Source organism: Talpa europaea (genome assembly GCF_964194135.1).
Source record: "Talpa europaea genome assembly, chromosome: 10".
NCBI classification, from domain to species: domain Eukaryota; kingdom Metazoa; phylum Chordata; class Mammalia; order Eulipotyphla; family Talpidae; genus Talpa; species Talpa europaea.
This window is the reverse complement of record NC_140077.1, coordinates 45,402,734-45,415,147: the sequence shown is the minus strand read 5'-3', so window position 1 is coordinate 45,415,147 and position 12,414 is coordinate 45,402,734. Positions and strand designations below refer to the sequence as shown.

At 38.3% G+C, this 12,414-nt stretch overlaps 1 protein-coding gene across 1 annotated transcript in view; it reads right to left on the bottom strand.

Moving 5' to 3' along the window:
* Positions 1-207: 207 nt before the first annotated feature.
* The window catches only part of RUFY2 (RUN and FYVE domain containing 2), a gene marked incomplete at both ends in the record, with an annotated part of 32,685 nt that continues 20,478 nt past the window's right edge, over positions 208-12,414 (bottom strand). Inside the window, 5 exon segments of the mRNA XM_084245204.1 lie at positions 208-351; positions 437-514; positions 5,167-5,215; positions 5,930-6,024; positions 6,301-6,430. Coding sequence (XP_084101330.1) covers positions 208-351; positions 437-514; positions 5,167-5,215; positions 5,930-6,024; positions 6,301-6,430 — 496 coding nt within the window.

Sequence of the window (12,414 nt, the reverse complement as noted above, 5' to 3'; positions counted from 1 at the left end):
GTTACTTTAAAGCATGACCTGTTGAAAATTGTTTTTGAGTAATGGAGAAGAAAATACAAATTACATAATTTTTAATTTCCATCAGTTAAATATGTGAAAAACAATACTGTCAAAGCTGCTTAAGAAGAGCTGTCTGAATATGTTTTACACATGTTCATAACATTCCTTGTAGGTACTTTCAATACGTAGGAATTTAGTTCTGGAGTCTTAGGGCAAGTTAGATGAGCATCTCTGAATCAGCAGTGCATGACAGGAATCACAAACCCGTACTGGCTTTGGTGAAGAAGGCAAAGGCAGTTCGTTGTCAGAACAAGCATTACAGAAAATTTCCCCACAGTTTCTACAGTGGTGCTAGCAAATGGAAAAATGAGAAAAACTGAATAAAAATTAGAAGCCATTTTTACACCAAAACTTGTACAGACTCACTACCCCTTACCTTTCTCTTAGAGAGTGAAAATTCCGTTTCACAAAGTTTACAATGCGTTGCTTCTTTGTCCTTCAACCAAACCAATCCCTAGTAGGAGGAAAAGTATGACCATTAACACTCAATAACACTAAAAAAAAAAAAAAAAAAATCACCCTTCACAGTAGAGTCAGTTTGTTTTTTTTTTTGTTTTGTTTTTTGTTTTTTTTTTTTTTATAGAGGCATGCTTTATTTATTTGTTTGCTGGTTTGTTTGTTTGTTTTGTTTATACATGCACTGGGTACAGTCAGAAGCACGGGAGGGTGAGAGAATTCACCAGAGCCAGAGCGGGGAGCAGAGCAGGCAGAAGGACCGAGGTACACTGCTGAGGGGAGCAGCGGGCGGCAGGAGAGGTCTGCGCGCCATGTGGGACCCTCCTCTGGTGGCCGGGGAGCAGCCGGGGATCGAACCGGCGCCGCAGAGGCCACGCGCAGTTTCGCAACCCAGCGCTCAACCGCTGCGCCACCGGGGAGGCCCCAGTAGAGTCAGTTTGAACATTTCCATGTTTTTTTTAAAAAACAATCTATTGATGGGAATAACTAATGAATTATTCAGCCCAGCAATATTTAAAGATAAATTTTCATGCTGAAATATACTTGGCATTATGTATACCTTACATAGTAAGTCCTCAAAATCTGAAGAAAATTTGGAAATCATGTTTATTTTAGGTTAAGCTTAACCTTAAATTCAGTTTTACACAGCTATTATTTCCCTCAAGTTCTGTAACTCATAAACTTAATAACTACTATAGAAACTTTAGTAGAAAACATGTAAACTAAACAAGCCAGAGTAACCTGATTCTAAAAATTTCTCATTTAACCAGAAAACATTTTTCCCTTATGAAAGCAACTTTGTTAGGTGATGCCAGTTTTACAATGAGTAGACCCCTGTGAAGGAAGCGTCCTCAGTGCTTCTGATTAATCTCAATTCACTCATGTTTCTTTATAAAACAGCCTCAAACCAAGCCACAATGCTACTGCTTCCAAAGATCTAAGCATAACAACCCAACTTGGAAGATAAAGTGTCACCTATAAAGCACCTCTGAAGCACAGGGGCCATGTCACCTAATTAGAGAAAAATCTCTCCAATCAAAAATCTCGCATGTAGGGCCTCCCGGGTGGCGCAAGGGATTAAGACACAACCTATGAAGCTGTATGTAGACACTGCAGCACGAGTTCCATCCCCGGCCAGGGAGCTACCCACATGATGCAGCAGACCTCTCCTGATTCGTCCGCTGCTCTCTTCAGCAGTGTATTTCAGTTAGTCTGCCTGTTCTGTTCCCCACTCTGTCTCGTGAATTCTCTCACCTGCCCCACACCTCTTGCCTGTACCCCAGTTCTTGTACGCATAAATAAATAAATCTTTAAAAAAAAAAAAAGCAATTTTGTTTCAATCCAGGTATATCTGTAAGGAGTGGAGAACCTGATGTGAAGCCAAACTCCAAGCAGCATTATTAGGCTCACCAATAACGGTCCTGACATCAGGGTTGGCCTTCCACACTTCTTTGATTTCAACTTAACCCTGCACCTCTCCCAAGGGAAAAGGCTGTACATTGTAGGACAACCCTTTCAGCTGGCAAGGGGCTTCAGAGATCAGCTCCTATACCTCTTGTTTTATACATGAGGAAACTTGAGTTCCAGACAGCTTAAGTAGCTTCCTTCAGGAAGCAGATGATTATATATAGAGCCAAGTCTAGAAGGGAACAAGCTATTGCTCTGCAAACAAATGGCTATTTTTTTCTGCCCAGTTCCAGAATGTCAGCCACCCAACTTACACTTCCCAGAAAGGATATTAGGGTTAAAGAATCTCAACTCCCCAGAAAAGTCTTGTAGATACTAACATAATTTTGAGAGGGTCCTCAACTGTAGCTGAGTTAATAGATTTCTCTATGGTGAGCGAGATCTACCAGACTATAGCAAGCTATCCCTATCTACCAACCAACACACAAGGCTTCCAAGATTTCTTTGCTCATAATGAAAACCAACATTTGAGGAACGATTTGGCTATGAGATTGCTCTGCCAAAGAAACAAATCCAAGAATGGGATTCAGAAGAAAGAGTGGTGTTAGCAAAATACAATTTTAAACTACAGTGAATATCCTTAAGCAATAAAATAATAAAGTGCTATTTTAGAGGAAAACTGAGCAAATAAAAGTCTGCTGAATATTAAAAATATGGGAGGAGAAGTAAATAGTCTCACCAAGAGGTTGCCTAAGTCTAACCAAGTCTTTATATTTAACTAACTCCCAAATTACAGGCAATAAGAATAGAGGAACTAACTTAAAAATACTATTAAACAGGCAGTCAGAAAAAATCAAGAATGTGAGAGACTCTTTAAAAAACAGACCCATCAACTGGTCAATGACAAGGAAGAAAAAATGCGTTATACACTTTTATACATATAAAAGCAGGGAAATCTATATAATATTTTGTTACAGATTGACAAAAAAAAACCTTAAACAATGACTAACACAAAATAAAGGATAGTTACTATAGGAGAACACACTCATGGAACACACATGGGGGCTTCTAAGGTACTGGTCATGTTCCATCACAAATTAAAATAGAGTATGCCAGTATTTTTAAATTGTACTTCATGTGTACTCTTATATACATGATATATTTAACAATGAAAAATATTCTGCAGTTAAATGAGAGTTGGGGTAGACATCCATACCCATCTCCTGCAAAAATGTTAGAACAGTAATAAAGGCATATGCAGATGTGAAAAATCTTAAAATAATTTCCAAGAAGCAACTACAGGATGCATTGCCAAAACAAGGGAGTAAGCCAAGAAAGAAGTTGTAGGGTTCGGGTAATAGGAGCTAACATGAGAAGGGTAAAGAGAATTCTAAGAACGGCAGCAGAGGGAAATGTCAGAATGGGCAACTAGACCAACCACAGGAACAGAAGAGTCAAGAACTGTAGGAGGAGGTTATCAAGAAAACTTTTGGAGAAGTGTTTGAAAGTATAAGAAAACACAGATGTTAAAATTCAACTAAACTTAATCAGGCAATTTCAGAGGAAATAAAAAATAGTTTGAGAGGTGCCTCCCTGGTGGTGCAGTGGTTGAGCGCTGGGTTGCGAAGCTGCCCGCAGCCTCTGCAGCGCCGGTTCAATCCCCAGCCCTGGGCGAGTGTCCCACATGGCACGCAGACCTCTCCTGCTGCCCGCTGCTCCCCTCAGCAGTGTATTTCGTCGGTCTGCCTGTTCTGTTTCCCGCTCTGGTGAATTCGCTTACCCTCCCACGCTTCTGACTACCCAGTGCTTGTATAAATAAATAAATAAATCTTTAAGATAAAAAATAGTTCGAGAGAAACACAATCGGAATACCTGGCCCAGCAAAGAACAGTATTTATTTAAGTGATCTGAATAAATATAAGGCAAATGAATTCCACACGAACTTTTACTTTATAATGGGAAGCCAGTGAAGAGAAGACAGGTCAGGATGAGAGGGGGCAACAGTCACCATGTGAACCAGGGAATAGCCAGGTCTAAACTAAAAGGACTTTAAATTAACAGTGAACACATACCTGCATATCATTTAGAAATGGGAGGGTAAATGCCAGAAGAAACAACTAAAAGAAAGGTACTCCCCTCATGTAGCAGGATTGATAATGGGAAAAGGGGCAAAGAACAAGAGACTGCTACCATTTTTTAAAAAGTCTAAGCATTCTTTGGCTTTTTTTGTTGTTGCTGGGTTTTTGTTTTTTTGTTTTTTTGGTAATAAAAGCCCATTTGAAGAAAAAACTGAAACTCCATGAGGATATGTGACTTGAGGATCAAAAACTAAAAGGTAATAGATTGGCATGGGAATGCAAGGATTTTTCAAGTTCAAAGGCAATTATAATCATGTCACAATCTGTAGGAAAGTGGACAAAATTATTTCCAAGGTCATTTCCAAAAGGAAGATTATTTTACAATATATGACTAAAGAGGTACAGGAAAGAGCTGGAGCCCCATTATCCCAGCTCTGCATTCAGTGTTTCTTTCTCTATACACCTGGGATTCAGTAATAATAAAATACGTTAGATTTATTATTTTTAAAGATATATTTTTATTTATTTATGCATATAAAACTAGGATGTAGGGCCTCCCCGGTGGCGCAGCGGTTGAGCGCTGGGTTGCGAAGCTGCCCGCAGCCTCTGCAGCGCCGGTTCGATCCCCGGCTGCTCCCCGGCCACTGGAGGAGGATCCCACATGGCGCGCAGACCTCTCCTGCCGCCCGCTGCTCCCCTCAGCAGTGTACCTCAGTCCTTCTGCCTGCTCTGCTCCCCACTCTGGCTCTGGTGAATTCTCTCACCCTCCCGCGCTTCTGACTGTACCCAGTGCTTGTATAAATAAATAAATAAATCTTAAAAAAAAAAAAAAAATCTAAAAAAAAAAAAAACTAGGATGTAGGCCGAGGTGTGGATGCAGGGGGGAGCAGAACAGGTGGTTCTACTGAAATACACTGCTGAGGGGTGCAGCAGGTGAGACAGGAGAGGTCTGCTGCGCCATGTGGATTAGCTTCCTGGCCAGGGATCGAACTCATGCCACAGTGGCTGGCAATAGCTTGCCAGCACTGAGACCTAACCCTGTGCCATCAAGGAGGCCTCAACCTTAGATTTACAATGATCAACCTTAGATTTACAATGCAGGATTTTACCTTCCACTGGAGACTCAGGGACATTTACACCTTCCTACTTAAGACTTTCTACTCACCTGCAATGCTTTATTGGCTTCTTTTATATCTTCTATTTTAAGTTTTGATCTAAAAAGATTACAAATAGGTCCAAGTTCAGTACACATATTAAAACAGAACATTTAGTAATTTATGAGAAAGGTATTGGTTTTCCCTATTGCATAAAATTGCTACATGATTACTATACTACATGATTCTAATAATCTTCACTGGCTAGTGGGATTATATTTTTAAATTTTCAATATTTCTAAATGTGCTAAAGCAAAAATGTAAATTAAAAAATTACTTTTAAAAGAAATACTGGCCAAAAAAAAAAAAATACTGGCCAAAGTCACTTTACTGAAACATTATTTTAAAAATGATATTGGCATTTTCATTTAATTACAGCAGTATTATTCATCACATGAACCAGGCAATATATAGGCTATGCCCAAACTCCAAATGGCATAAAATACCCTCAGCTTCTCACAATGTTGGCTCCTTCTCAAAACAGTCTGAAAAAGATCTCTCCAGACATTTTGAAATGTTGGCTTCTGAGAAAAATATATTAAATAAACATCTTCATTCTTTGATTTGAAAGATTTAAACAACATTAGAGCTAAGATCTACTAATTTGAACATAACTTTCAACAAAATCTCTCCAATCTATAGTCTTACTTGTTAATTTTAAAGCTTCTTTGAGTTTTGTTTTTCTTTAATAGTTTATTTCTTTTCTAATTTGGTTTGGCACTCTCATACCTCCTAAAAAGTCAATGACTAGTTGTAGGAAAAAAGAGAAATTACTCGCTAAGTTTGTTGCCCAATTCTTGAAGAGCCTGCTCCTGTTCATGATATATTTTTCGCAATTGATGATTTTCACCCTGGAGGTTAAGGAACTCCTTCAAAACAATGAAAGGCAGAAAATGCAATTTAAAAGAAACAAGAAACTCCACATTGTATATCTATCATTAATTAAACACATACCCTTTAGTTTTTTTTAAAAAAAGGAGAATAGTCCAAAGCTCTTTTATAACTGCTCTACCAATATTCTCCATTAGTAATGTCTTTTAAGATCACTAAATACTGTTACCTTGGTATCAGTGTAAATTATGACTTCATTATCTTTTTAAATAACTTTCATCAGATATAATTTTGAAAGCTTTACCACCATTTACTTTTTTAAGACTAATGATTTGTTGAGTTTCATTTCTAAGATGAGACAAGGCATCTTTCTCCTTCTGAAGATCTTCCTGCAAAGTCTGTCTCCATTCCTTTTCAATCTTCAAATCTGTTTCCAGTTGCACCCTTGAATGACAAATAACAGAGATGCTCAGTGCTATCTCATATGACAGTTGTACGTATTCTTCAATAAAAGCATTTTTTTGGGTTAATACTTTTGCTTGGTAACACATTTCTTCAGGTATTTTTGTCCATAAATATTTTTGGTAAACAGGGGCCTCCTTGGTGGCGCAGCGGGTTGAGTGCAGCACTGTGAAGCTGTCCACAGCCTCTGCAGCGCAGGTTCGATTCCTGGCCGGCCACGTAGATTCCCACATGGTGAAGCAGACCTCTCCTGTCGGCCCATTACTCCTTTCAGCAGTGCTTTTGGTCTGTTTGCCTGTTCTGTTCCCCACTCTGTCTCTGGTGAATTCTCTCATCCTCCCACGCCTCTGGCCTGTACCCCAGTTCTTGTATAAAAATAAATCTTAAAAAAATTTTTTTTAAATATTTTTGGTAAATAAATTCAGCAGCACGGGCTTTTCTAATCCCAAAGTATCAATTTATTTGCCAACCACAAAAACTGCCTGCTAATAATTTTTCATTTATTAATGCTGTATACAAAAACGCTGCATAAGCATGGAAAATGCCTGTCAAAGGGACATCATACAATCAAAATTGGTTACACCTTGGGCATAGAATCAAGGAGAAAAATATGGATTTTAATTACTTATAGTTCTGTGCCATGAGAAAAATTTTACAACAAACTAATGAAAACTATTGTTCTGATATAAGAATTATAGAAACCACTAAATCAATTTAACAGCAGTAGCAGAAAAAAATCAGACCTGGCATAAAGTGCTACTTTGCAGATTACTGCTAGAAGCTGACCATTATGGGATAGACCTTAAACCAAGGAGGCACTGAGGTAATACCCACACTTCTGGAAAAACCAGTTCACATGAGAAAATACTATGACAGCACTCTAACAATAAGTGCTGGCTACACAAAAGCAGTCAATTTTCTATCCTTTATAATGACAAAAAAATCATTTTGATAAATATTATTTATAAGTAGGTCTAACAAGAAATATACTAATAATGCTATAGTTTCTAACACTTTACATTTGAATTAATGTTTCATCATAATACTGAGCAGATCACAATGTTATATCATTTTAATGTTTTTGTGTACATAATTGATTACTTTTTATTGTTTCTTCATAAAGTTACATTTTTACCTACAACCACTTTATTTTTCAGTGCAGAAATGCAGATTTTATAATTCAGGTTGAAGAGAAGAGATACCTCAATAATGGAATTTGTAAATTATTGATAAATACTATTTCACTATATGCTAAAAATGAATACAGAAGGACAAGTTTTGTAACTAACACTGAAGGAACCAAAGTACAGAGTGCCCAACTGAGGCCTCATAATCCAGAATCCAAAAAAAAATTGAGTGAAAAAGAAAAATTTTGTTTTCAATTTATTTTAAATATATAAATACTGGGCCTCCCCGGTGGCACAGCAGTTGAGCGCCGGGTTGCGAAGCTGCCCGCAGCCTCTGCAGTGCCGGTTCGATCCCCGGCTGCTCCCTGGCCACTGGAGGAGGGTCCCACATGGCACGCAGACCTCTCCTGCCACCCGCTGCTCCCCTCAGCAGTGTGCTTCAGTCCTTCTGCCTGCTCTGCTCCCCGCTCTGGCTCTGGTGAGTTCTCTCACCCTCCCGCTCTTCTGACTGTACCCAGTGCTTGTATAAATAAATAAATAAGTGGTTTTAATAAATAAATAAATAAATAAATAAATATATAAATGCACTGTCATATCATAACTTGGCCACCAAAGGCAGAAACCATAAAGGGGGAAAAAATTTGAATGTCTAGTTGAAAAAAACTATGAACAAAGTTTAAAATAAACTTAGAAAACATTTCTACTGTTTTTTGAAGATCCAGAGTAGATATATAAGGAGCTCTTACAAACAAACATTAAAAAGCTAACAATCCCAGAGGGGAAAAAGTAGGTAATATGAACTGGAAATTCACAAAACATATAGAAAAGGCTATCACGAGTAAGCATAGAAATGCAAAGTCAAATAATACAGCATCATTTTCAGGCTAAAGAATTCCATTAGATTAACTATGATATGATGGTGTAGACCTTTATCAACTGGCATAATATATGATGTCCATAATGTGGTATATACAAACAGACATTAAAGAGCATTCAGCATGATCCCCTTGCTAAAAAACAAATATTTATGCAATAAATGTTGGCATCTGTGTGAAGAAAAGAGAACCCTCATGCATTGTTGGAAAACAGTATGAAGTTCCTCAAAAAACTAAAAATAGACTACCACATGATCCAGCAATTCCACTTCTGGTACTTATCCAGAGAAAATTAAAAGATCAATCTAAAAAGACACATACACCCTGTGTTCTTTGTAGCATTATCTATAGTAGTCAGCTTTGAAAACAACCTAAGTTAGAAGTCCACTGATGTTCCACCTAAGAAAATTTCAGTCAATGATAGATCACATACCACATATCTGATGGTGATCCTTATACACAGCCCAAGTGAATAATAGGCTATACCATCTAGGTTTGTGTAAGTATACTCAGTGACATTCACATGATGAAATGATGAAATTACCTAATAATGCATTCCCTGTTGTTAAGTGTCAGGACTATATATATGATAGACTACTTCAGGGATGAAAAAGAAAGAATATTGCCATAACATAGGATGCGCCTTGAGGGTATTATACTAAAAGAAATAAGCCAGACAGAGGGGCAAATACTGTATGATTTCACTTACATATGGAATCTAAAAAACAAAACAAGCAAAATAAAATCAAGGAGACAGAAAATAGATGGTGGTTAAGACCAGGGAGGAAAGATGGAGGGTGGGTGAAACAGCAAACCTGATCCAGCTACAAAATAAATAAGTCAAGGAGATGCAATATTAGCATGTGGAATGTAATCAGTAATATTACAGATTTTAAAGTTGCTAAGAAAAGATGGTAAATAGGCTTAAAACGAAGATCATTTCAAAACATAGACAAATGTAATTATTTTGTAAACCTAAATGAATACTTTTATAAAACTAAAATGCAGGATATCCATCAAAATATTTTTAGGTTCTCTCTGGTTGCGTAGGGATTAAGTCTCAGCACTATTATGCTATCAACACTGAGGCCTGAGATCGATCCCTGGCCAGGGAGCTGACCCACACAGCACAGCAGACTTCTGTCTCACCCACTGCTCCCCTTACCAATGTGTTTCAGCAGATCTGCCTGTTCTGCTCCCCATTCTGTTTCTGGTGAGTCCTCTTATCCCCACATCTCTGGCCTGCACACTAGTTCTTGTATGCATAAATAAATAAATATTTAAAAATATATATATTTTTAAAAGGTTAGCTCTAATTTTTATTTTCTTAACATTTTTGCACATTTTCTTATTTTCTGGCCAAAAGTATGTAATATTTTCATAATCAGACAGCAATAAAGTTATTTCCATTCTAGGGGAAAAAATAAAATCTGTTTTACTCAGACAAATTTCCAACTGCGGGCCTCCCCGGTGGCGCAGCGGTTGAGTGCTGGGTTGCGAAGCTGCCGGCAGCCTCTGCAGCGCCAGTTCGATCCCCGGCTGCTCCCTGGCCACCGGAGGAGGGTCCCACATGGCGCGCAGACCTCTCCTGCCGCCCGCTGCTCCCCTCAGCAGTGTACTTCGGTCCTTCTGCCTGCTCTGCTCCCTGCTCTGGCTCTGTGAATTCTCTCACCCTCCGTGCTTCTGACTGTACCCAGTGCTTGTATAAATAAATAAATAAATCTTAAAAAAAAAAAAAAAGTTAATGTTAAAAAAAAAAAAAATTTCCAACTGCCCATTTCCACGGATACAGTTTCAATTTTTCTGATCCATTAGGTATCCCCTAATCTTCAAATTGTTCATGCGCTACTAAAAACAGACCAAATATCATGATTTCATCAGGGACAAACAACATCTCTCTGCAGATGTACCCAAGTCTTAAGGCCTATAGGGAAGTGTCAGGTGTCTATATTATTATTTGGGTCGTCCTTTGGTTATCCTACATCATTGTAGAACAAATACCAAATTTGTCTTATCTATACTCTGTCAAACTCTAGAAAAGTGATTCAGTAACAAGAGTACCAAGGTTTTAAGACAGTACTCCACCGACTGGCAAAGTGACCCAGTCTTGCTTTTGTGTTGGCACCATTAATAACTTGATGACTTAAATGCTCCTGGCCTCACTGGTGGCGCAAGGGGTTAAGATGTAACCTACAAAGCTATCCTCAGCCACTGCAGCATGAGTTCGATCCTGACTAGGGAGTTACCCACATGGAGCAGCAGACCTCTCCTGACTCGCCCACTGCCTCAGCAGTGTATTTTCAGTCGATCTGCCTGTTCTGTTCCCCATTCTGTCTCTGGTGAATCCTCTCATCCCCCACACCTCTGGCCTGTACCCCAGTTCTTGTATGCATAAATAATTAAAAAAAAAAAAACGCTCTTATGATTTCTGTTGTCAAAGAGAGCTCTAAAAGTGGTGGCTGTCTTTTTGTAAAAGTCTTAAAATTAAGAGAAAATGTCTGTTTGATGCATGTTTTTGCTGTGGAGGGGCAGAATTTAATTTCACAATGCAGGGCCTCCCCGGTGGCGCAGCGGTTGAGCGCTGGGTTGCGAAGCTGCCCGCGGCCTCTGCGGTGACGGTTCAATCCCCGGCTGCTCCCCAGCCACCGCAGGAGGGTCCCACATGGCGCGCAGACCTCTCCTGCCGCCCGCTGCTCCCCTCAGCAGTGTACTTCGGTCCTTCTGCCTGCTCTGCACCCCGCTCTGGCTCTGGTGAATTCTCTCACCCTCCCGTGCTTCTGACTGTACCCAGTGCATGTATAAACAAACAAACAAACAAACAAATAAATAAATAACATGCCTCTATAAAAAAAAAAAATTTCACAATGTACACATATATACAAGTTTTCAACCAAGATAATATTTCCAACTTCTCAAAATATTGCTTTTGTGTCAGATTTAAAGGGAACTTAGAACTGTGTTTCCGAACCAATAAAGTAAACAACTTTCCCCCTACCTTTCCAACTACGTATAGTAAAAAAAAAATCCTGGACATCATGTGTAAACAAACATAAGATTTCAAAAGTAGAAAAGAAGAAAGCAGATAAGCTGTAATTCCAGGATTCAAGAATAACATGGTGGTGAGTTTCCCGAGATTTTTTTTTGGCTTCCTCTATAGCTCAGACTGAGTGCTGGAAAAGTCTGCACCCACAAACAGCAATGCACATAGACAAAAAAAATTCTCAAAGAAAAGCCTGCTCTCTGGAGCCAAAATACTGGTAAGAGACAAACCAAGCATGATAAAAATAAAATGAAAAACTTTTTGACAATAAATATCCAGCAAAATACCAGAGGAAAGCAACCATTTCAGACCAGAAAAACATTTGAAAAAAGAATGGTTAAAATTTTTCCACAGCTGGTAATGATAAACCAAAAGATTCAAGAAACTTACCAAAGTCAAAAAAGGATAAATCAAAAGAAAAAATCTGCAGTGATTAGTAGGCCAATGATTCAAGTAATACTTTATTTTTCACCAGAAACCATGAAGACCAAAGAAAGTGATACACTTTTGAAATGCTCAGAAAAGAACTGTCAACTCAGAATTCTAACGATATTCTGAAAATATCCTTCAGAAAAGAAAGTAAGTCAAGACCTCCTCAGAAGAGAGAAAACTGTGACAATTTGTTTCCAACAAGACCTACTCTAAAAGAATTCATAAAGGAAGTTCTTCAGATACAAAGAATGAATCTTGGAACATGAGAAAAGAAGAAAGAACAAAAAGAAAGTATTTTCTAGATTATATTTAGTGGTAGGAGCCCAAACTGTAACAACAGCTGATATGGTTCTCAATATTATGTAGAGGAAATATTTAAGCAAATTATAAAGTGGAGATGGTAAAAAGATCTAAGTGGTTATAAGGCTTTCATACATCATTCAAAGTAGTAAAATGTTGGTAACAGTAGACTTTGAAAAACTGCAAACAAAT